This window comes from Melanotaenia boesemani, chromosome 22 (genome assembly GCF_017639745.1).
Source record: "Melanotaenia boesemani isolate fMelBoe1 chromosome 22, fMelBoe1.pri, whole genome shotgun sequence".
Lineage (NCBI taxonomy): Eukaryota > Metazoa > Chordata > Actinopteri > Atheriniformes > Melanotaeniidae > Melanotaenia > Melanotaenia boesemani.
The window spans coordinates 6,693,137-6,717,303 of NC_055703.1; the positions used below are offsets into that span (position 1 = coordinate 6,693,137).

A 24,167-nucleotide genomic window follows, 5' to 3' on the forward strand; every position below is an offset into this window, starting at 1 on the left:
ATGGTTGTTTGAAGAGAAAATATCCAGTAAGCAGCAGTTGTCTGGACCAGAATGTCTTGTTGATGTCAGAGGTCAGAGGAGAATGGGCAGACTGGTTGGAGATGATAGAAAAACATCAGGAAGTTGTTTTTTGTTACCCTTAAATACAGCTCATAAAGGTATTCTCACAAGCAGCAAGAAGATAAGACACATTTAAGTTTTTCCATATTGGAGAAGCATAATTCTCATAAAAAAGTTTTTTTTAAGAAGAAGGTCCTACATACAGCATTTCAAATGATCTGAGATCAAGACCATCATCAGATAAATGTGTCACTTGTATTTCCACATCATCATCCAACATGTTGGACTGGTGTTAAAGAGTTGTGTTTTGGCAATAATAATGATGTTTGCATTGTTAGCTGTCATGATATTTGTAACTTGCTCATCTGTGAAGACACCACTGATGCTGAGTATACAGAAATAATACAAATATAAAGGTTTTGGGGCAGCATACACCACCATTCAGATGCATTTTTAGCAATGTCCTTGGTAATTTCAACAACTTCCAACCATGTTAAATTTCAACTCCTGAGCATGAAAGAAGCAGCAAATTTCTTCTTTCTGAACTACAGCAGTTGGTCTCTTCAACCCCCAAAAGCTTTCAGTGTTTCTTTAAGTCAGTGGTTCCCAAACTTTTTCTGCAGGGCCCCCTTTTTCATTGACAATAATTAAGTCGAGCACTCCCTGATCATTTTTTGTGGTGGTTGAAATCTCTGCTGTTTATCATTTATCCATTAGTACTTTCACAAATTTGTCCATTTTTTGCTAGGGGTACAAAAACTATAATTTTTATTTCAACTTGCCCCACCACCTCTTCATAACTCTGGCCCCGCCCCCAGTTTGGGAACCACTGATTTAAGTTGAGGTGATGCAACATAGATGTAAACATTGCCTCGACCCACTTTTTATGTACTGCTGGCTTTAAATTAGTAAGCATATAGTTAATAAATAAATTAAAACAAATTCTGTTTTTGCAAATTGTATGATGTCTTTCTGCTATTTTAATTGTTATTTTACTATTCAATGTCACTTTCTGAGGCTTATATCACATTTATGTGTATTTTCCCTATAACTTATATAACAGGAAGAATTTTTATTTCAACAAAAAACAGACATTGCAATCAAACTCCAGCCAAACTGCTGCACTATGCTCATTAAGCACAATAAGCATAGTGCATGATTATATTTTGATCTGAAGTGAGGCACTTCAGAATATTTCAAGAATAAATACCAACAGAACAATGAAAATGCAGTAATATACATAACATTTTTCTACTGAATAAAAAGTTGCTATGCAACAGTAATCTATCATCATAACACAGTCAACATCATGTTGGGCTCAGCTGGTTGAAGAACACAAACTGTCTAGCCAGTGCGATGAGCTGCTGCCACCCAGAGGGGAGTCATGTTAACTGAGCAGTGGCTTTCTCCAGTGAAGAAGTAAACCTGGATTTGTAACACAGAGATATCAGTGTTACATTTGTATGCGGAGTTTAACTCTAATATGACTTTTTTTATGAAATAACATAAACTATTGTGCAAAAGTCTGAGGTATCCCTAATTTCTTAATATATTTAGACAAAAAAAGGGAATTAAATGTAAAGATGTATTAAAAGATGTGCAAACTTAATGGAAATACAGTGAAAAAAAATTAGTTTGTACAGTTTTAACAAGCTTGAAATTCAATATTTGGCATGGTCACCAACAAAGTCTGTCATTTATTTAAATGCTCTTCAGGAATAGTTCTCCAGACTTCTTTCTAAAACTCTTATTTGGTTGTTGGCTGCCTTTGCTTTCATTCTCTGTCAAGATTATCACACACTGTAGAGAAATGTAAGGTCCAGCTGAATCTCACAGGTCAAGAGTAAGTTTGGCTCTTTCTGCTATGTTTGGACACAATAAAGATGTCTTTTTATTTCAGTATTATTAGACCTGAGCAATGAAGGCAGAGCAAAGGCCTAGTGAAATGCAAATTCTTCTCAAAACTTAAGTGCATTTTTGGGGGTCTGAACATGCCCCAAAACTCATCATTTTTTGCTTAGCTTTGCTAGCTCCAGCAGAGTCCTGTATGTGCTTCACCACAGCTGGGTAAAGTGATGGCAGCTAACCCCGAAGCTAGCTGCAGTTTCACCCCAGAGTAATCACTCCTCCTCCGCATCCCGACCTTGGTGTGGAAGCGGAAAATTTAGCAGCTGTTTCTTTCACAGTTTTTACCGATAATGGAGGCAACAGACCAGTGGCCTCGTTTATAAAGCTACGTAGGTACAAAAACCGGAGTACGCCAAATATAGTCATCTTTTGGGATTTATAAAAACCAAACTTGGTGGGAGAATGTTCCTACCTCCACGCAAACTCTGACTATGGCATAAGCACAAAATCTGGGAAAACAGGAAACTGCGACACCATCGGTACAGAATAAAATCAAGGAAATGATGAGGTGGAGAGTCTGCTGCCAACATTTACCAGTAAAGAAAAGAAAATGTGACAAGTAAGCTTTGGTCATTTATTCTGAGATCCAGCAGAGTGGGACAGACTGGAGTATCTAGAAGTGATGCAAAACTTATGAAACACACAGTGCTTTTATAATTGTTGTCCCAATTTCTGTCAAGACAGTCTCCATTTCCCACAACTCCTTGGCCACATTGTTAATAGTGTTGATTGTGTCCCTCTGCACCTGCAGGACTTCCTTGGAGAGCACGTCTGCTGTGGTGCTGCCGGTCTCTCTGATCACATCTGCAGCCCTGCAGGAACACCCAGGAACTATAAAAAAAATTTAATGTAACACTAAATTAGCTGCTACCAATCTCAGATGTATCTGTACATATTTATTTTATTCATTAAAACAAAAAACTACATTACCGGCATCATTTTTGTCATTTAGCAGACGTTTTTCTCCTAAACAATTCCCTGTGGGCTGTAGCATCTTGCCTAAGGCCCCAACTGGAAGGTTTACTATTCTACCCTGTGGGATAAGAACTTAGATCTTCGCCTGGCAAACGGATGGTCTACCGAGTGAGATATCCAGCCATTATGTCCGATGCCTCTGGCCTGTCTTGCCTTCTGACACTGCGATGCCAGCATCTGCCACCTGCTGCCATTGTTCTGCCTTTCTGACACAAGTGCCCACACCTTGCCCACCAATTAAACATTTTTACGTTTTCCAAAGTGGTCCATCAGGATCTCGACCTCACACCCCAAAAAATTCCGCTTCTTCCATCTTTTTCCCTCCCAAGCAGTCATGGAAATGATGTGATGAATATGTATTACAGGCGTCCACCTGACCATTTATAGCCACCATGTGGGCGTGAGAAGGCGTTCCCTCACATGTGCTCGCTTTAGAGTTGATTCTGATTAATAAACGGAAACAGGCGTGGGACGTGCATATGCACACTTTTATAAATCTGAAAGTTGAAGTGAGCTGTATTTCCTTTTTGGGCCGCAGACACCACCTGTAGTTTGCCTTGCTACGCACAGTTTGATAAATGAGGCCCCAGACCAACACAATTACTAATCCCTCAGAAATGTTTCTTCTGGAGCAAAAAGACCAGATGGAAAGATACCAGAAAATAACTGCTTTTGTTGTTGCTGTACGTTACTGTGGGTGCAGTGTCTCCCAGACCCACTTTCTCATCTACCTGCTGAACAATAAAGGACACTAGAGCCCACACAATGTAAAATATATACCAATGTAAAAAAACACTTGTTATGGAACATACAGAAAACATCTCATATACGTAAGCAAAGTGTGCACCCATGTAGCCTTTTTCTGTGCTTTGTTAAGGTTTAACAGAAGGACGTAATGAACTTTGCTCACAGATTTGCAGTACACTGAATTCTGTTTATACCCCATAAAATCTGTTATTCAGCAGTATGATGTATTTTTATAGCACTGGCACACCAGATGTGTTCAAATTATTTACCTTAATTCAACACCTAATAGGTCAACTATTTAACTTCCCCTGTTTTTTGGGCTTGATGCTGTTAATACATTGAAATAAATCAGAAAATGTCCAGTAAGCTGAACTGCTCCCATCTGCTTCCTCTATCTGTCTCTGGTTGCTGCTCAAGTTCATTATTATAAAGCTGAGGCAAGGAACCTGAGAACTCGGCATCTCTTTTTATTTTCATTTTGTCCCTCCTCTTTCTAATCGTTTTCCAAACAAAACAAATGCTGTTTGTGGACACATATTTCTGTAACACACGCAGTCTGTTTGGTTGCTCACTGTCAAGAGGAACAAGGCTGGAGGAGTCCCAACACAGCCTGTCAGGTTCCATCTGCATACAGCTCTGCTTCAGGAGTCCTGCTCTAAATGAAAGCACAGATCCTGTCCAGGGTGGACTTGCACTGTGCAATTATCTTGCATATCTTGTCAAGTATTAAGACTTTGGGTGTGCAATTGCCTCTCTCCCCTGTGGAGATGACCAGTTTGGGCATCTGGTGTGGCTGTTACACATTCCCAGTTGTCTCTGTACATTTGTGATTTCTTAGCTAAATAGTTGCAGAAGCTTGTGACCTACACAAGGCTGCAGTGTCCATCTGCAGGTTGGGATTGATGTTGACTAACAAAGGTAACTGCAAGTATAACAGCTGCCTAACTTTGATCTCTCTGCTGTATCCTCCCCCAGGCTTTTGCCAAAAACTTGAGCCCTCATCCTTACACACTGTATAAAATTTTATATGATTAGATTCTTACTCACACAAATCATCATAGCTCTACATGTATTCACGTTTTGACAAGATCACAAACCCCTTTAGTGATGTAGACCTGTTTTAAAATGGGACTCATGCAGCCATGTGGTCCAGCTTTTAAAGTGCCTGTAGACTGATCAAACTTGTGTTATTGGGCTGCTTTCAGTCCCTGAGGCTGCAGGTCATTAGAGGGGCACTTACACTGACCTTGAGCTCCTTGCAGCTCTTTTCTCTCCCTAGCTCTGGCTGCTATCACAAGAGCCAACCACTGGATGGCACACCTGATGCAGGAACCTCACTTTGATCCTGTGTTTCATCTTCTCACATGACTTCCCCACAGCAGGGTTTAGAGAGAAAGGCAGAAAAGCTAATCACAGTCGCTCAGATGCTTATGAGTGCATGTCCTCCCATCTCTTTCTGTCTCACTGTCTTGCTCACACATGGACATTTAGCACTTAACTTTACTCATTTGCCCCTTCTTTACTCTGCAGCATACCGTTGAACAGATTGGAGCCAGCTCTCTGCTCCACCCCACAGTGATGTTATATATTAATCTCAAAACATTCACACTTGCTTTGTCAACTGTTACAGAACATAAAGTGCAGTCTCTCTTCTCCCTTGTTTTATGACTCCTCGCTCCATTTGCTGTCTTCTCTCCTTGGTTTAAATCTTTTCTTTGCATTTACTCTGCAGGTCCTCCTGTCATCACTGCAGTTTCCAGCACCACTGCTTCCCACCTCGGACCTGCAGACCAGCAGAGAACCCTCTTTATCTCCCCCACCTTAACCTCCATCCCTGACAGCAGCTGGTGTACTATAGTTGGTGGGGCAGTGGGTGGAGTTCTGTTTCTGATTCTCTTGCTGATCCTTGTTTTATGCACCAGTGCTGAACCTTCACAGTAAACTATTACACCAATCAGTAACTGGGGCCCTCTGACATGCAGAAGGAGTCTCAGCTGGATATGTTGCTGCTGGATGAGCTGCAGGAGGCCTATGGGTACAAATTGAGCAAAGGCAGCCAAGAGCTAAAACCCATATTAGGTGGGGATATTATCAACCCTAATTACATCCCAGAACAGAAATATGGGGACGACTGGGTAGACAGGTGGGACGCCAATATGGGCTTCAAAGAGGTAAACTACTAGCTGAATCACTACAACACCCAAAATATGCACCCATGTGGCTCTCCTGTGCACATGCCCATTGTGAACAACGGCTCTCCCCACCTCCCAGAGGAATGCTATAAGAATGGTGCAGACAGAGACTATGTTTCCCACATGGACAGATCTTTGATCCAGATAAAAATTAAACTGGACAACTGACTGAGAATAAATCTACAAATGACATATATTTCACTATAGGGTGTGTTGTGGGTTACAAATGCATACATGACATTTCTCAGCTCAGTTTGAACTCTTTGAACAATACTGCTCTGCCTTGATGGAAACCACTTAACCGGATATGTTTGTGGCCTGTATCACACTTTTGTAGCATTTCGAAGAGCTAGATGAGCTGGAATGACTCAGTGATATCACATTTGCTTTGGCATGCATGCTTGTTTTGACTGATGTGAATGTGGTTTTGTTTTATTTTTTTTTCTGCTTGTTTGTGTTTGCAGCTGTCTTTTTCACAGGTCACAGCTTAGGTGTTCACACTCGGTAAAGAATGGGAAAGTCACAAGATTATAAGGGAGAAAGGCATTGTACCAAGAGAAAAGCAAGCTGATTGATGGGAGTTCATTGCATAAAATCACTGCCTTGTTTAAACTTTTTAGTTCATTTCCCCTGTGGCTGTTGCAAACTCAATATTTCTTGTACATCAGCCATGAAGTGGAAAATTAGCCAACTGAGTACAGTTCCTCCATTACTCTCAACTTTATTAATGCCTATATTTTATACACATCTCTGTTTCTAAAGTGGAGATCCAAGATGCTGTCTGTCTGTCTGTCTATCTATCTATCTATCTATCTATCTATCTGTCTGTCAGAAACTAGCTGATATCAGACACATAATGAATTATGTGCACTTCTACAGGTAATTGGAAAGTGTACAAATTTTTTTCTGTGAGCTTGTGAAGACCCTCAGCGGCTGTATGAACCCTGTTTGATCTTTTTTTAAATGGCGAAAATGTACAAAAAATCGACCCAATCGACCCAAATCAGCCTGGCAGTGACCCGGGAAAGAAGTGATGACGATCAGCGGAGGAGGAGTTTACCGGTGGAAAGAGGCTTCACCAAAACAAAAAAGGCGTAAGTCTTTTATGGCTAAATTGATTATAAAAGTAATAAAATGTTACTAATAAAGAAAGAATTTTGTACACATTTCTTTCAGGTTGACTTCTGCAAAAGGCAACAGGGTCTATTGGAGGTCTCTTAAGAATAATTAGTTGTATTGGAACAGAACTTCTCTGCTTGGAGCAGTTGAAAGAATAATAAAATCAGCAGAAGTTGTTTGTGGAATCATATTAATGTGAAGTTATCTACTGAACAAATAATGGCCAAATTTCAATAGTTACCAAGTTGGGATATTTTCTAAGTTTATCTGCAGATGGACTCTGATTGTTTTGTTCCATCCATGTGGTTAAAAGGGGCGTTCTCACCGAGCAAGGCGTCGGATCTGAGCTGATGCCCCGGATGATCTCGCAGTCCTAATGAAGTGGAAACTTGCCGCCAGTTTTCCCGGGCAGTAAATGGAGCGGACCCACTGACAAACACCTGGTGAGGACAGCTCCGTCCTGATTGGTCAGTTGATGATCCTGCATCCTGATTGGTCCGTTAATGATCCACAGCTGTTTTCAATTAGAAGTGATTCCAGAGTTTCCTGGGATTCCTGCAGACGGTGTGCAGGCTGAAGCTGGAAAGAGAGTTGGGACCAGACCAGATCCGATCGGGTTTCCTTCATGATGACTGCAGTTCTCAACTCATCTCAGGAGGACGATTTCCAGCCTGTTGACATGGACCTGACCTGTGCTGTTTCTCCGGGAGAAACTTCAGTTCAGCAGGTAAACAGCTGCTTCAAAGGAAGTCCAGGATCTGATGGACCAGGGCCCTCATTTATCAAGCTTGTGTAGGAACAAAAACCGGCGTACGCAAAACATAGTCAACTTTTGGGATTTAAGAAAACCAAACTTGACGGGAAAATGTTCCTACCTCCACAAACATGTCCCTGTTAGTCCCAGTATTTCTGTGTGACCATAAACAGTCCAGTTAAGCATCACTGTTCGACTTTTTTTTTTCTGTGTAATATATGTACTTTTTATTCGGGCTTTTGGTAAATTCTTAAGGGTAATAATGAATACTCGCCATTTACAGGCGAGATGCTGTTACTGAGCTCCTTGAGAGGGGCTTCTTTTCACGGCAGGCGTGCTTTTTTTCGGCACGACACTGGTTCAGACCACCGTGTGCTGTGCTCTTGGACCTCTGTGATGCTTTGGACCGGGTGTTCTGTTAGTTTAGCGTACGCATACATTACGTTAATGCGCATGCGGGTTAGGGGCAGTCGTCAGTTTGCACTATACATATGCTGATCTGACAATGTATGCTAAACTGACAGAACACCGGCGTTACAGACACGTACCAGGAGGAACCACGCCGTGCCAGTCCCTTTGCCCCAACTGCTGACAACACTGGTTTTTCTGGCAACCGGCACTTTCCAGAGGGAGCCAACCGACAGGTTGGGAATATCACAGCTGATCTTCAGCCGTATTATGCCAGACGTGTTAGATTTTTCACAATGATGCCATTACATTAACTTTCCTACCTACACTGAGGGAGAACAGGCAAGCAAAACAATGCAATTTGCAGCAATTTGCGGTTTCCTTAATCGGCGCTATTGACGGCACTAAAGTTGCAAGTGAGAATTAAATGAAATTATAAAATAAAATAAAAAATAAACTTTAATCCCAGAAGGAAATTGCAAATTGGAAAATAAACCTACTTTAATTAACAAAATCATTTTAATTCTCTAAACGTCCAAATCATATGTGTTTCAACATCGGCCTTCCTTTACAAAGATATGCGGCCGTATTCCCTTTATTGAAAACGAGGGTTTCAGGCAGCTAATAAAAGCAACGGAACCGCACTACGTTATGGTGTCTCTCAAACATCTTTCTAAAGAAGTCATCCCAACTGGTACCAGTAAGTAAATGAACGTGTGAATAGCTTCAGTCATGCATTTTAAGACCCAGCAGAGCGGGACGCAGGTCTGGAGGTCTAGAAGTGATGCAACGCTTATGAAATACGCAAGAGGTGACACTGACCCTTCCTTACGCACAAAACCTGGATAAACGGAAAACTGCGACACCAACGGCACAGAATAAAATCAAGGAAATGATGTGAAATGTGAGAAAATGTGGATAGCTTCAGTCATTCATTCAAAGACCGAGAAGAGTGGGACGCAGGCTGAAGGTATAGAAGTGATGCAGCACTTATAAAAGACACAAGAGGTGGATTTCTATTTATTTATTTATTAATTCATTCATGCTTACACAATGCTTTTTAAATTGTTGTCCCAGTTTCTGTCCAGATTGTCTGTATTTCCCGGATCCTCTTGTCCACCTCATTAATAGCATTGTGTCCCGCTGCACCTGCAGGACTTCTTCTGAGTGTAAATATTATCTAACGCTAAATAAACCGGTACCAATCGCAGATGTATCTGTACATATTTATTGTATAAATTAAAACAAATAACTAAATTACCAGCATCACAGTCATGAGGCAGATGGTTTTCTCCAAAGCGAGTGTGGGTTGTAGCATTAAGGATCTTGCCTAAGGCCCCAACTGGAAGGTGTTAATATTCACCCTTGTGGGATTTGAACTTTGGTCTCCGCATGGGAGAGGGATGCCCTGCCAGCTGAGATATCTAGCCGCACCATCCAATGCCTCTGGCATGTCTTGCCTTCTGACACGGTGTTGACAGCATCTGCCACCTTCTGCCACTATTCTGCCTTTCTGACACTGGTGATACCCACGCTGTGCCCTCCGGTTAAACCTTTTTGTTTTTCAATGTGGTTCATCAGTCTTGTAATTCCAAAAAGAATCCTCTTCTTTCCTCTTTTCCCCTCCTGAGCCATAATGGAAATGATATGATTATTTATTGTAGGCGTTCACTTGACATTTTATTTCCACCATAAGGGCAGGGCAAGGCCCTCCCTAACGTGCGCCAAATTTAGAGTTGATTCTGATTTATAAACAGAAACAGGCATGGGACGTGCCTGCACACACTTTTTTTTTATAAATCTGGAAGTTTTTGTGTGCTGCATTTCCCCTTTTCTCTACATACGCCACCTGTAGTCTGCTTTGTTACGCAGAGTTTGATAAATGAGGTCCCTGGTCTGTGATAAATCAGGAGCAGCTGGACCTAGTCTGTGACTGATCAGGCTGTGATGGATCAGGATCTGTGATGGACCAAGTGAAGAAATGAAGAACTTTGTTTTCCAGATGGAGACATCTGGAGATGCTGATAAACATCAGATGATGAGAGTTTATTTGAGGATTCGACCATTTTCGAAGAAGGAATTTTCTGACAACGAGGATCAGGTATGTCAGGTAACCTGGTACGTCTGGTGATCTTAGAAACTCCAGAGGTGACTGATGACAGTAAAGATGTCTACGTCTTTCGACTAGAGGAATTTTCTTGTTCTGAATTTCTTTGCAACTGTTTGTTCTCTTTCCCTTCAGGACTGCGTCATCATCGATGATGACCAAACTGTGACCCTCAAAGCACCGAAGGGCTCGGCCACCATGAAGAGCAGCAAGAAAGGAATCGGAACGTCAATCCACAAGTTCTCCTTCTCAAAGGTCTGAAGCACCTGGATCCGCTGGGCCAACGTTGGGCCAACACTGTGTGGGCAAACATCCTGATCCAGTTCCAGGTCCTGGTTCAGGTCCAAAACCAGGACCATGTCCTGTTCCATACCAGGTCCTGGTTGTAGTGCAGGACCAGGTTGTGGTTTGGGTCCGAGTCTGTCTCCTGGACCACTAGATGATCACAGCTACATGTTTGTCCTAGATAAAGAGAAGTCTGCAGCTTCAGTATTTTATTTACACCATTAGATCACAGAAGTCCAGAGTCCATTCTGGAGGGTTCTAAATTTTGTTTTCTTTAACTTTTTTCTAAGTTTGTGCTGCAGGTTTTGGATGTTTACTATTGCAGCACCTGAATCAGATTAATGGGTCACCCTGCTTGGGCAGAACAAGCTGTTTAGGAGAGACATTAAATATTAACCAGGTGTGCTGGATTAGGAAACATCAAAAACCTGCATAACTGCAGCCCCCCTAGGACCAGAGTTGGACACCTCTGGTTTAGATGTAGAGAAGTCCTGAAGTTGGTCAGATCTAAAGCTCAACGTAGTGGTGATGTTTTCAAACACCTCCATTTTCATGAGTCTGCAGCAAGTTAAATATTTTAGTCATAACTGGGAGGTCGGACGTGATTGAAAGGGAAAGCTTGGCTAAAACAGAAGATGATGGAACCAGTAGCACAACTCTAAACTCCAGGAAGGATTTAAAGGGCTAAAATGGTCTCTGAAGTCCACCATGTTGGAATGTGTGGTGTGTTTATGTGCAATAGGATTTTAGAGGGTGGTTCAGTCAACTCCTCTAACATGGTGTTGATCTTTGTCCTCAGATCTTTGGACCTGAGACAACGCAGGCAGAACTGTTCGAGGCCACCGTCAGAGACCAGGTGCTGGACTTCCTGGATGGAGGCAACGCTCTGATCTTCAGCTATGGCGTCACCAACACCGGGAAGACCTTCACCATTCAAGGTGAAATATGGCAGCACATAGACTGGTTTTCCTGAGACATCAAATTCTAAAATTCCAGTTAAAATCCTGTTAGGAACCCCGCAAGAGCCTGGACTATTACCCCGGCTGTTGGAGGCTGTGTTTCATCACATCGCAGGTCGTCAGTATGAGGAGATGGATCTGAAACCATTTCTGAGGAACGGCGTCCAGCATCTGGATGTGGATCAGGTCAAACTGGAGAAAACCAACAAAACAGCTGTTTTTGCCTCCATCAGAGACGTGAGGATTCAGTTCCTTTTTCTTCGCTGTTCAGTGTAAAAAGCAGAACCATTAAATGATCTTTACTCCCATCCAGGAATGTGATCGACCAAAAACTACCAACTGTTCTGAGACCAGTTCTGAGACCAGTTCTGACTCCACTGGGTTGCTACCTCCATCCTGCTGTCCAACAGGTACCACATCCCCCCATGGAAAGATCCTGGTCTCCATGGAAACCTTCAGGGTTCTTCCCTGAAGGCCTGAAATGATCTATTTATTCAGAGATGTGATCGTAGCATTCACACAAAGTAAACCTTGGGACTCCACCCACTAACCATAGTGGGGAAAAATGATCCTTCATTAAATCAGTCTCGTGCTACCTGGAGAGATTTTTGCAGGTGCTGTATAGAAACCGATCTGACTCAGAGCCCTGCACCCTCACTAACTGTGCTCTGTTAGTGAGGTAGTCCAAAATCCATGTAGTGAGGTGATGGTCCATCCCAGCTAGCTGCAACTTGTACCCCAGCAGCCTGGGCTGAATGGTGTTGAATCCACCAGCGTAATCAAAGATCATGATCCTCACAGTTCTTCCAGTCTTCTCCAGATGAGTGAGGGAGGTGTCAAGGCGGTAGATGACAGCATCATCCACCCTGACGTCAGGCTGGTAGGTGAACTGCAGTTGCACCGCGTCTCCGTCGTATTTTCTGCTCATGAGGAACAATGGGTTACTCCTCAGGTAGCACTGCCGTGCTACGCAGGGCCAACAGCTGATCCCTGCTGTAAACCAAGGAGCAGTGGCGTAGCAAGCGGTCTCTGGACATGGTAACAAAAAGTGAGAAAACAAGTAGAGCCACCAGTGCAAACTCCACCAGTTTTGTGTACATGATTAAGAGAAATTTTAAAATGCACAAAAACAAAAAGTAGGAAGAATAGAAGTAGTAAAAAGGTTAAGAAAAGCTCAGCGGTGAGCATTTCTTGCTGTTGCCACTCGCACAGCACCAGAAGTTTTATTTAATTTATAAAACACATTAAAAACAGTGGAAAACTAAAATTTCAACAATAAATAATAAAAAAAAAATTAAAATAAGACCAAATCTAAAATAATAAAAATTAGGTAAAAATATATAAAAGCCAAAAATAAAATGATTAAATCTAATGCTGAGTCAAAGGCTAAAGAAAATAAAATAAAGGTATCTGAAATTTAAAAATGAGGAGTCTAACATGCAGGTAGGCCTAGTTTCATTCCTGAGAAGGAAGATTAATCCACTTCCACCAGTCTCACACCAACCATTTCCATAGCATTTATCCGACAGAATCTCTTCTCCTCAGAGATCCCTTTTCTCCTGGGGTGACTCACATGGTGAGGTGACTGCTCCGGACTTCAGGTCGGCTGGATGAATCCACTACAGTTCTAGACCTTTGGATGAGCCATAAAATTTTCCATTGGTCTGATGTTCCATCTTCATTTTCTCTAATCAGAAGCTCATTTTCTGGTTTTTACTCACCCTAATGAATCTGGATAACCAGCATCTGCAGTGTTGGTCCTCACAAACTTTGTTTTCATCATTTGTGCTTTTCTGTCCCGTCTTCAGTCCTGACCAGTAATGCACCAGAACCCCCCAGTACTGACCTGTTTGCCCTGTGGGTGGGATTCTTTGAGATCTACAATGAGAGTGTTTATGACCTGCTTCAGCCATCCAAGAAACGTTCATCTCTTCGTGTCTGTGATGACTGCGCTGGAAACGTTTACATTAAAGGTCTGAGGACAGGAGCCCATACCATGATGCCATCAGATATTGGATCCTAGACCTTGGATCCATGTTTAAATCTGAGTATCTCTTCTCTGTTTCAGACCTGAGGTGGATCAACGTCCAGAATCTAAGTGAAGCCTGGAAATTGGTCCAGGTTGGGAATAAAAACCGGAGCGCTGCGTCCACCAGGATGAACCAGTCGTCCAGTAGAAGGTAAAAACAGCTGGTTTTCATCTTTTCTGGACTCTTGTTGTCTTGTCTTGTTTTCCAGACTTATCCCAGTTTTTCTTCCAGCCACGGCATCTTCACTATGAAGCTCCTGAAGGTTGAAGTAGGAGCCGTTAAAACTGTGTCAGAGTGAGTTTCTGGATTTTTCCAGATGTTTTTCTGGTTTTATGTGGAGGATATTACCAGTAAACGGACTGAATGGTTTTTTTATATATACACACACACATATATATGAGTCAGTTGGGTCTGATTGGAGTTACTGATATTGTGATTGGAATAAAAATGGTAATAATTGAGGAAATAATTATCTGTCTGCAGGTTTTCTCTCTGTGACCTTGCTGGATCGGAAAGATGCAATAAAACCAAGACATATGGAGAAAGGCTGAAGGAGGCCGGGAATATAAATAATTCCCTTCTGATTCTTGGGAAGTGCATCAGCGCACTGCGTTGCAGTCAGACTGACAGGTAAATGACCGCACCCGCCGGGGAACAATTTAACTGGATTAACTCAGTGTCTGTTATTCAGTCACGTAACCAGTTTCTGGACCAGTTCTTGATATCTGCAGCTTCAGATTGGCTTCTTGACTGGTTCCTGATATCTGGAACCATCTGCCACTTCAGGCGAGCTTGTGGACCGGTTCCTGATATCTGGAACCACCTTTAAATCCTTCACTTGACCAGCTGAAGGAAGCGGAGGGTAACCAAACTAGAGAAACTGATATTTGAAACCATCAACCTGGACCAGTTCCAGATATCTTGACCTCTGTGTTTCTTCAGACCAGCTTTTAGATCGACCAGTCAATGAAAACAAGGAATATTTTGAAAGAATGGTGTGTGGATGGTGGAACAGTTGGGATTAAGACCCTTAAAGACAAATTCTGCATTGGTCCTGCTCCTGGAAGTACCACATTTGGCATTCTTATAGCTCTGTTGCTACTTGACTGGCTGTGTGTTGCTTTCCCTTTGTAGGATTGACAAGGAACCCTGAAGGAACCTCCATCAGTTTGAGGATCTGATCAGTTAAAAACAACCAGAAACACAAATGTTCACCCCACACTGGTCTACAATCAGCTGGTTGACAACCACATCCTGTTGCACTTCCTGTTGTACTTCCTGTTGAGGAGGAAGTGACATTAGGGGGACGTTGGCCGTTGTAAAGTCTCCATGTGGTGAACCAAATGGTGACGCTTCTGTTTTCTTGTGTCCCTCAGAATGAGGAAGATCTACGTTCCCTTCAGAGAAAGCAAGCTCACCAAACTTTTCCAGGCCTACTTCTGCGGAAGCGGACGAGCCTCCATGATCGTCAACATCAACCAGTGCAGCTCTACCTACGACGAAACTCTCCACGCCATGAAGTTCTCAGCTTTAGCCAAACAGGTCAGCTTGTGTCCTAAACGGCGTGAGATTAACAAGAATCCGAGAGCTAAAGCTGATCTGAGCTCTGCCTTAGGTGGTCCAGGTGATCCCAGACAGACCTCCGGATCTGCCTCCCTGTCTGTTTGGCCAAGACGGGAAACCTCTGCTGAGGAACAGCGAGATCGACAACCAGGTCCTGGAGAGCTTCCTCTCTGCAGAGGAAGAGGAAGCTGACATAACTCTGCTGCCTCAGGCTGTAAGTAAGGTGTGGGTGGAAGTTTTTAGAAGATTGTTCATGTTGCTGATGTTCATCCATGTCTGACCTACCTTCCCAGGAGCTTCTGAGCATAGTTGAAAATCTGAAAACTAAACTCCTGGCTGAGCGACGGAAAAACCTGGTCCAGGAAGTGGAAATACGCAAAGAGATGGGAGATGCCATGTTGCAGCAGCTCATGGAGAGCGAAGAACTTCGAATGTTTGTCTAAACTTTCTTCTACACACATTCTTTAATACAACATTCTGGGTGTTTATGAATAAGTTGGTGCTATGTTTCAGTCAAATCACAAGACGCAATTCCTTCCATCTTGGGTGATTTATAGAGAAAATACGCCAGCAGTGGCTTCTGGAGACAAAGGAGACACTATATAATTTTAATCATTAGATGTGACATTAACTAAAGATGTTCTGGAGACATTTTGTCCCATTTCATCTGTGAAATTCCCCAGAAGATTTTTATTTTTAGATAATTTTAGAATTTTATTGTTGGTTTCTTTTAAATTAGCCTAAAATGTCTCAGCTACACAAAAACTTCCAAATTTGATCCTGAGACAAATGTCCCACTGACATGTAAGTACCACATATATCTGTATTAACATTATTTCAATTTCTTGATTTCATCATGATATTTCTTTTTGTTTGCATAGTCAAAGCATGATAAACAATTTATTGGAATTTTTCCATAAAAATGTGGAATTTGTAAACAGCCTTTAAAGGGTTACAAACTACAAAAAATAAAACTAATTTATTAGTCAAAAGAATTTTTTTTTAGAGTTTTTGTGAAGGTGACATTTTTTTTTTATCCAGAATAAAAAATGTTAAGTGCTAAAAAATGTGTTTAATTAAATCATCAATTTAGGAATTTGTTCCATTTTTATTAACTACTGAGCTCAGCCACTGTACATTCACAGCTTTGCTATACCTATCTTTACCACTAGATGACAGTAATTCTACAGACTTCTAAGAGCTGCAGGTATCAGATGTTTGTCCAACCCAGGCCCGAAACATAACATGTTGACCAGAAATTATGCTTGATTTGTCCGTATGTGAGATTCAGCATGGACCATCTAAAGTCAGGCATTGATCTTCTTTCCCTTTGAAGGCGGCAGATAGAGGAACTGAAGGAGAGCCATGCAGAAAAGCTGGAGAAAACGTTTGAGCTCTACAAAGATGCCATCAAAGATTACGCTTATCAGTGCGCCCTGAGCAGCCTGGAAGATGACTACGTACCTCTGGACCAGTTCACAGCTGAACAGAACAAAGTGGAGGTACCAGCTTCGATTTATGATGGCTCGCGTCATGTGACCCTGAATTTACTCAGAGCTGAAATACACTGTCCTTTTCATCAGGACCACCTTCTAGTACTGTCAGACCCCCATGTTAGTTCTGGATGTCATAGATTCAACAAGGTGGTGAAAACCTTCCTCAGAGATCTCCTTATTAACATGATATAGGAGCAGACTGACCCAGACCAGTCCACACTGGCCCAGACCAGCCTAGACCAGCACAGACTAGTCCAGGTCCTCTTTTACCACCTCACCTTCTAACATATTTACATGGGATCACTATTTAAATCTTCTTTGGACATTTGGCTTCTTTTTACTTTTATTGTGCAGTTTCTCCTCGCCTCTTCTCCATGTCCTGTACTCGGGTCTGGCAGGTAGTTGAATCCACTGGTTGAGAACCAGAAGGGTTTAAAGCATCTGACTGGTCCAGCCTTGTGTCAGTTAAAGAAAGAACCAATGGGCTGCAGGTTAACGTGTTTCATGGGTCAAAACAGAAAGTTCTGACATGACGATAATGACTTAGGAACAGGAACCACGGAGAAGGAGGCCCACGATCATTTGGAATTTGCATAGTTTTATGGACCAGTCAGACCAGTCAAACTGCCAGGCCACTGGGAAAATGCCCCATGGACAGTCTGTCCCTGACATGATGGCGTCACATTGTTGCTGCAGATCTGGGATGGATATGGTCAGGTACTGGTGGTCAAACCACATTGGTACTGAGGAATCCAGAGTGGACTGGCTAAAAGGAGTTCTACCCAGTGTGGTCTCCTGCTGCATCCTGGTCCAGACAGCTGCCAGATCCTTGTCCAGACATCTATAGTGTCCTGAATATTTTCTGTTCTTCAGACCATTCTCTGTAAACCTTAGATGGTTGTGTGTGAAAATCCCTGTCAATACTCAGACCAGCAACCATGAATCCCAGTTCTTCCTGATTCTGATGCTCAGTCTAAAGACCTATATGCTGCCCTGTGATTGGATGATCAGATATTAGTTTTAACAGCAGGTTTGAGGTGGAGCTGATGAAGAGGACCGTGGGAGTATAAATGTCTTCTTCATGAAACTCTGATCTTCATTTAACCAACAGAATGATTTTTAACCTTCAGGTTTGTCTCCTCTTGTCCTTTCAGGCTCTCAGACGGGAAGTTTCTGTTTTGGAAATGCTGGTATCCAGCAGACAAGGACAAGCTCCAACAGCGGACCAGTCATGTCAGACTGAATTGTCCAAAGATGCTGAAGAAGCAGGTAAACATCGCATTTCCTGTTGGACAGGTGGGACAGTGGACAGATTGAATAGATAGTGGTCTCCTGACGAACATTTCCTTCTTCCTTCCTGACAGAAAAGGAGCGATGGGAGCGTCTGTACAGGGAGAAATGTGCGGTGGAGAAGATGTGTGAAGACAAGCAGCAGGTACAGAAACATCTTCACCTGTCAGAGGGACAGCCCCTTCACTCCTCTCTTTTTCCAGATCATTGTGTCCCTGGATAGGAGGCTGATGGAGCTCAGCAGGACGCTGGAGGACATCAGGAACAGCTTCCTGGATAAATCAGCCGAGCTGGAGAAATTGCAGAGGAAGGCAGATGAACAGGTGAGACGGTGGACAGGTAGGGTAGGATAAATGGTGGGCAGGTGGAACAGGGTGCAGGTAGAGAACTTTAGACTCAGCAGAAGTTTCATGGAACCTGAAGGTTTATCGGGTTTGGATTAGTTTTCTGTTTAAAGGCTGTTTTTCCGTATTTTTACTGCTTTATTCCTTAAAGCTGGAATCCATGGAGGAAATCCTGTGGCAGAATGCTGATAAGGACCGGGAGATTTCCTCTCTTAAGGATCAGATTTCCAAGTTATCCAAGAAGTCTCCCGTCAAGTCCAGGACCAGACGTTGGCCAATATCAGGGAAGCGGTGATGTCTACTCAGAAAACTGCGCCCAGCAGAAGTCTCTGGAAATCTAGCCAGATTCCACAAACCTAAAACAGCTGCAAATCTGGTTTTATTACTGTTTTTGTTTTGTTTTTGTTTTTTTTACCAGGAAGTCTTTTGTAAGTTTTTCTTTTTATCTGTGTGTTTTTAAATGTTTGGAGTTTTGTAATAAAATATGCACAAAACTTTTTTTTTTTTTTTTTTTTTTTTTAAATAAAATTTCTGGTTTGAACCAGTTAATTTTCCCTCTTGTTTGGTTTCCGTCCAACCATTGAAGGGCTGGGATATATTTGCTGTGAACGCAAGCATACACGTTAACGTTCTTCTATATTTGTGTATATACTTATTGCAAATGACGAAAGCACAGCATGGTAAAAATTCAGTACTGGAGGTCACCGCAAGGGGGAATAGACAGCACTTGGAATTTGAAATAGTGGAAAGGTCAATCTACCTGTCACATTTTATTTCCGGGACATCAACCCCCAAAACTCTTCCAATTTGTTGCCAACTGTAAAGCCACGTGTGTTTATCACCACGCTGTTGGTAGGAAAAATCATACTCTTGTTTGCATGAGCGCCACTAGTAGTCAAGTCAGTACTGCAAGATGTTACGTCAACGCAAGCAGCCTACATGCCAAGCGAACACTGGAACGTGTGGCAGCCATGATACCTATGCGTCACTAACAGCAAGTATATCCCAGCCCTAGGATGCCAATAAACCCAAAATTGGAAGTTTCAGATCATAGTCATATAAATAAATCTACATCAGAATAGAGGGAAATTACTGAAGTGAATCATTCACGGCTGCAGTGGCATTTCCCTGCACGTCAGAGCAAAAGAGAAGATCGTCGTACAACACAAATGAACCAATTGCTTGCTGAGGGATGGGACATGGGACCCACCCTGACAGACACAGAAAGGCATTAGCCAAGGTACCAGAGGAGCAAAACGCAAGCTGTTGGTTGAAAAAACTGCCACCCAAAACTGAGAACCAGTCAGACAAACCTGTGTACTGCCTGGATTGATTATCAGAAAGCTTATGACTCAATGCCACATACATGAATCATGGAATGTCTGAAGCTGTACAAGATTAGCAACACTTAGAGCTTTCATTGTAAACTCTGAGGCTGTGGCAGACCACCCTTGAGGTCAACTTCGAACCAATTGCACAAGCCTCCATCAAATGTGGTATATACCAAGGAGATGCTCTGTTCACGCTGCTTTTCTGCATAGGCCTGAACCCCCTCAGTCAATTAATCAACAAGACTAGCTATGGCTACTGACTCAGGAATGGGACCACCATTAGTAACCTTCTCTACATGGATGACATCAAACTGTATGCTAAGAGTGATTGAGACATTGACTCACTGATCCACACCACCAGGATCTACAGCAGGGACATCGGAATGTCATTTTACATTCGGACTGGAGAAAGTGGCCAAAAGGTATCAAAGAGAGGGAATAGAGTCCATACAGAAAAGATTGCACTCCCAGAAGGTAAAATAACAGATGTTACCTTTGCATACCACAAGCAAATGGCAACCACGAAGAAGCCACAAGGAAAGCTGCCACATCCTAATTTGTGCAGTGAGTAAGGCAAATCCTGCGAAATTACCTCAATGGCAAGAACAAGATCCAGGCAATTAACAGCTATGCCCTGCCAGTGAGCAGATGCCCTGCTGGGATAATAAGCTGGCCAAAGGAGGAAGTACAGACCACAGATGTTAAAACATGGAAGCTGTCAACCGTGCATGCAGGGTTCAACCCTAAATCCAGTGTACAGAGGCTATACACTAAGCACAAAGAGAGAGGGAGGCTGAGGACTACTAAGCATCGGGGCCACTATCTAAGATGAAACATCCAAGCTCCATAAGTACTTTAGTAAGGTGGCCCCAGGGCATGAAGCACTCAGTGAACGTCTCAGGCAGTGGAATCTGGAGGAAAATTAAATGGATGAACCATCATGAAAGGACAAGCTCCTGCATGGGATGTACCACCAACAGACAGCTGAAGTGGTGGATATGAACAAATCCTACCAAGAGGGGGCTGGTCTGAAGGACAGCACAGAGGCACTAATCATTGTAGTGCAGCAAGCCTTGAGTACCAGGACAATCAAGGCCCAGATCTACCACACCAAGCAGGACCCCAGGTGCAGGCTGTGCAAAGAGGCCCCTGAAACAATCCAGCACCTCACAGCGGGGTGCAAGATACTGGCAGGCAAAGAATACATGGAACACCATAACCAAGCAGCCGGCACAGTGTACAGAAACATCTGTGCAGAATATGGACTGGAGACCCCTAGGTCACAATAGGAAAACTTCCCAAGGTGGTGGAGAATGACAGGGTTAAGATTCTATTGGACTTCCAGATACAGTCCGAAAAAATGGTGGAGGCCAACCAACTGGACGTTATGATCATGGATAAGCCATAGTTATCGATGTAGACATCCCCTACGATGGAAATGTCAGGAAAAAGGATTACCAAGGACTCAAGGAAGATCAGGAGAAAGCCTGGAAGGTGAAGGCAACAGTTGTACCAGTGGTCATCGGAGCACTGTCTATATATATATATATATATATATATATATATATATAAATATACATATATATATAATGGATTAAGCTGTACAGAGAATGAATGAATGAATATAGATATAGATATAGATACAGATATCTACATTGACATATTACATATCTGAACTAAAATGCCCATGTATGATGCTAGTCCCATCCTAAACACATCTACATGTCAATAATTTGATTATGAATTGACCAAGCCACCTGGAGACAGTAAGTCATGTTTTTTAATCTGACATTTTGGACAACCAGGTCCAAACTGGGTCAGAGAGCAGAAAACAACTTGGTGATGATATCGGTGACAACTGTTGCTTTACGCCGCAGTTATATCATGTTTGTACGTGAATACCCATTCAAAGTCAGAGCGCCATCTAGTGACCACATAATTACCATGGTGTGAAAATCATCCTCCCATTTGTATGAATTTAACACGAAGTGTCGGAAACGAGGGCATGAACACTCCAGATGTCTTTATTGGGCACACTGAGGTGTCAGCTGATCCTCTGAAGAGGAAAATGACCACCTAATGCAGAGCAAGTGTGTTATAGAAAGGAGGTTGCTGGGTGATGCAGTGGCGAAATAGGCTGAAGCGGAAGTGTGAAAGTCTTTATCACCTCTTGCAGCTTGAGTTAATATTATTATACATAGATAAGTGTTTAACAACATTTAATAAACACTCCTCTAAAAAGATGGTCAGAGAATAAATTGGAATGAAAATAAGTGGAAAAGCAGCCAATGTCCGAAGATGAACTGGAGAACTACGTCTTGAGACCTCTTGAGAAGATGTTTACAAAATGAGCGCTGACTCAAAGCTTTTGCATAGCAGATTTCTCTGAAATGTTATAATATTGTTGTGTTTAAACATGTCATGATTTGAATATATCTAAAACTCTGGTTCAGTAGTATATTCCAGCAATATTTGTTGACAGATGCTCTCAATTATTGTTTATGTGTTGACAGATGCACCCTAATAATATTTCTGTTTTGTAAACATGCGATCATTCATGTTTTATGTTGTTTCTACTGATTTGTGAATTTGTATTCTCACCTCCTAATTTGAAGAGTTACTGGCCCAGGTGTGTGTGACCAGACTAATTGTGGGTGTGTTCAATAAAGAGCCGTTCAAAAGAGAAGTCAAAGATTGTAATGTGTTTTCCACTGTGGTGATGAACTTCGAAGCACAATGAGTAGACGTGTCGCTGATACAAGCCGTTGGTCCCGACTTTTGTTTGATGGAGATGAAAACAATTATGAACTTTGGGAGACTAAATTCTTGGGCCACCCACGATTGCAGGGGTTGAAGGACACTGTTCTAAACCCACCAGCCGCCGCCGATGACGAGGATACAGCAAAGAATGCAGAGGCAGAACTTATTCGGGTTTGGATGACAAAAGCCTTTCAATGGTTATGTGCGAGGCAGCTGATGACGGATGGGAAGCATTGCGAATTTTGAGAGACTAATATCAAGGTAAAGGAAAGCCTTGTATCATCAGCCTTTATACTGAACTTGCTTCACTTAAGAAGTCAGGCAATGAAAGTGTGAGGTTGGATATTCGACAGACATTCATCATTTCGTGTTCAATAGCTTCCGTTTCACGTGACCAAACCTCAACTAAATTATTCTACTAAGACACACAAACAAGACACACCCCTTTTGATTCATTTTGAAAGCTCCTCTGGAGCAGGGTGCGAACCACAGGGGAGCTGGGGGAGCTATAGCTCCCCTTAATGGAACATGAGCTCCCCTAGAAACAGGATTTATGAAATGTTGGGGGAGCTATGTAATACTGACAATAAAATGTATGCTGATTGCTCACAAATTCACTGTAGCCTAAAGTATGACTATGGATGCTATAATTATTGTGACCACTGAAGCGTGGGGGCGCTCCAAGTTAAACTTCCTGTAGATCTACTTTAAATACAAAATAAAAGAAGTAAATGCGTAAAAGGTAAGACCTGCTTTAACTATTTACAATATGGGAAACTATCATTGCTCATTATATTGTGTATGGCAAGCATCGATGTGTACGTGTGTGATATGTGGGGAATATTAACTATGTAAGTTGATCTTCTCAAAAAGAGGGGTAAAAAATTTTTTTGCAAGGGACATTTGCACCTGTTATGTATTATTGTTGCATAAGAGTTGTTAACCATTGTGTATTGGTACGCCTATGTTCTGTGGGGCAAGCTGTAATATCAGCTGGCATCATGTTCTTACTTGCCGAAAAAAGATAGGAAATGCAAAAAAGCGGCTCCCCCTAAGCCCACGGTATGGTTCGCACTCTGCTCTGGAGGACATCCAGGGCTCCAGTCCCACTCCTCCCCAGCCAGCCTGCTGCAGCTGGAGGCCCGCACCCAGCTGGCTGGAGGACAACCAGAGTCCCCGAGCCCTTCCTGGCCGACGCGGAGCCGGTCGCGGCGCACCGCCGTGGAGGAAATGCGCCCAGCGAGGGCCAGCCAGCAGGGGAGAGGTCCCCGCTGCCTGCCCCCGAGAGGAGAAGCGGCGGGGATCCTCCCGCACCGGTCGGCCGTCCCTGACCCGTACTTGTCGACTATCGGTCTCGTGCCGGTATTTAGCCTTAGATGGAGTTTACCACCCGCTTTGGGCTGCATTCCCAAACAACCCGACTCCAAGAAGACCAGGCCCCGGCGCGACGACTTAGTAGAATATTTTAGTTGAGGTTTGGGGCCCCTCGGTCACGTGATGTGGAAGCTATTGAAGAAATATTGATATTTTTACTGTAAAAAATGGTAAAAAACAGAAGGAGCTTTCAAAATGAATCAAAAGGGGTGTGTCTTGTTTGTGTGTCTTAGTAGAATATTTTAGTTGAGGTTTGGGGCCTGTTAGAGAAAACCTTAAAAATGCACAAGTAATAAAGAACAGGTACTTCTTCCCACAGTATTAAAGTAGGCAGGTACTAATTTCCCACTTTCCTAATTAATAAGGTACTGTTCCACACATTTTCTTTCTACCTTTCTCTTTAGGGTCTTCTCCTGCGTGTTCTTTGATGGATCAAAATATGACAGACTACTTCTCTCATGTAAC

The 24,167-nt window shown here is 42.6% G+C and overlaps 1 protein-coding gene across 3 annotated transcripts; it reads left to right on the plus strand.

Annotated features, from left to right (window-relative positions):
- Window positions 1-7,449: 7,449 nt before the first annotated feature.
- Window positions 7,450-18,675, plus strand: zgc:56231 (uncharacterized protein LOC406257 homolog). 3 transcript variants are annotated; one of them, XM_041975165.1, is made up of 19 exons: window positions 7,450-7,468; window positions 7,563-7,728; window positions 10,166-10,264; window positions 10,406-10,525; window positions 11,355-11,493; window positions 11,567-11,751; window positions 11,828-11,924; window positions 13,323-13,487; window positions 13,583-13,694; window positions 13,776-13,838; window positions 14,028-14,174; window positions 14,921-15,086; window positions 15,160-15,321; window positions 15,401-15,540; window positions 16,444-16,609; window positions 17,758-17,872; window positions 17,968-18,038; window positions 18,097-18,216; window positions 18,389-18,675. In XM_041975165.1, the coding sequence occupies exons 2-19, from the start codon at window positions 7,627-7,629 to the stop codon at window positions 18,530-18,532; spliced, it is 2,313 nt and encodes a 770-aa protein (XP_041831099.1). In that variant the 5' UTR covers window positions 7,450-7,468; window positions 7,563-7,626; the 3' UTR covers window positions 18,533-18,675. The 3 variants fall into 3 exon arrangements, with proteins under 3 accessions (XP_041831099.1, XP_041831100.1, XP_041831098.1); XM_041975166.1 differs by lacking the exon at window positions 7,450-7,468 and having other exon boundaries at window positions 7,512-7,728; window positions 11,630-11,751; XM_041975164.1 differs by lacking the exon at window positions 7,450-7,468 and having other exon boundaries at window positions 7,513-7,728.
- The last annotated feature ends 5,492 nt before the right edge of the window (window positions 18,676-24,167 follow it).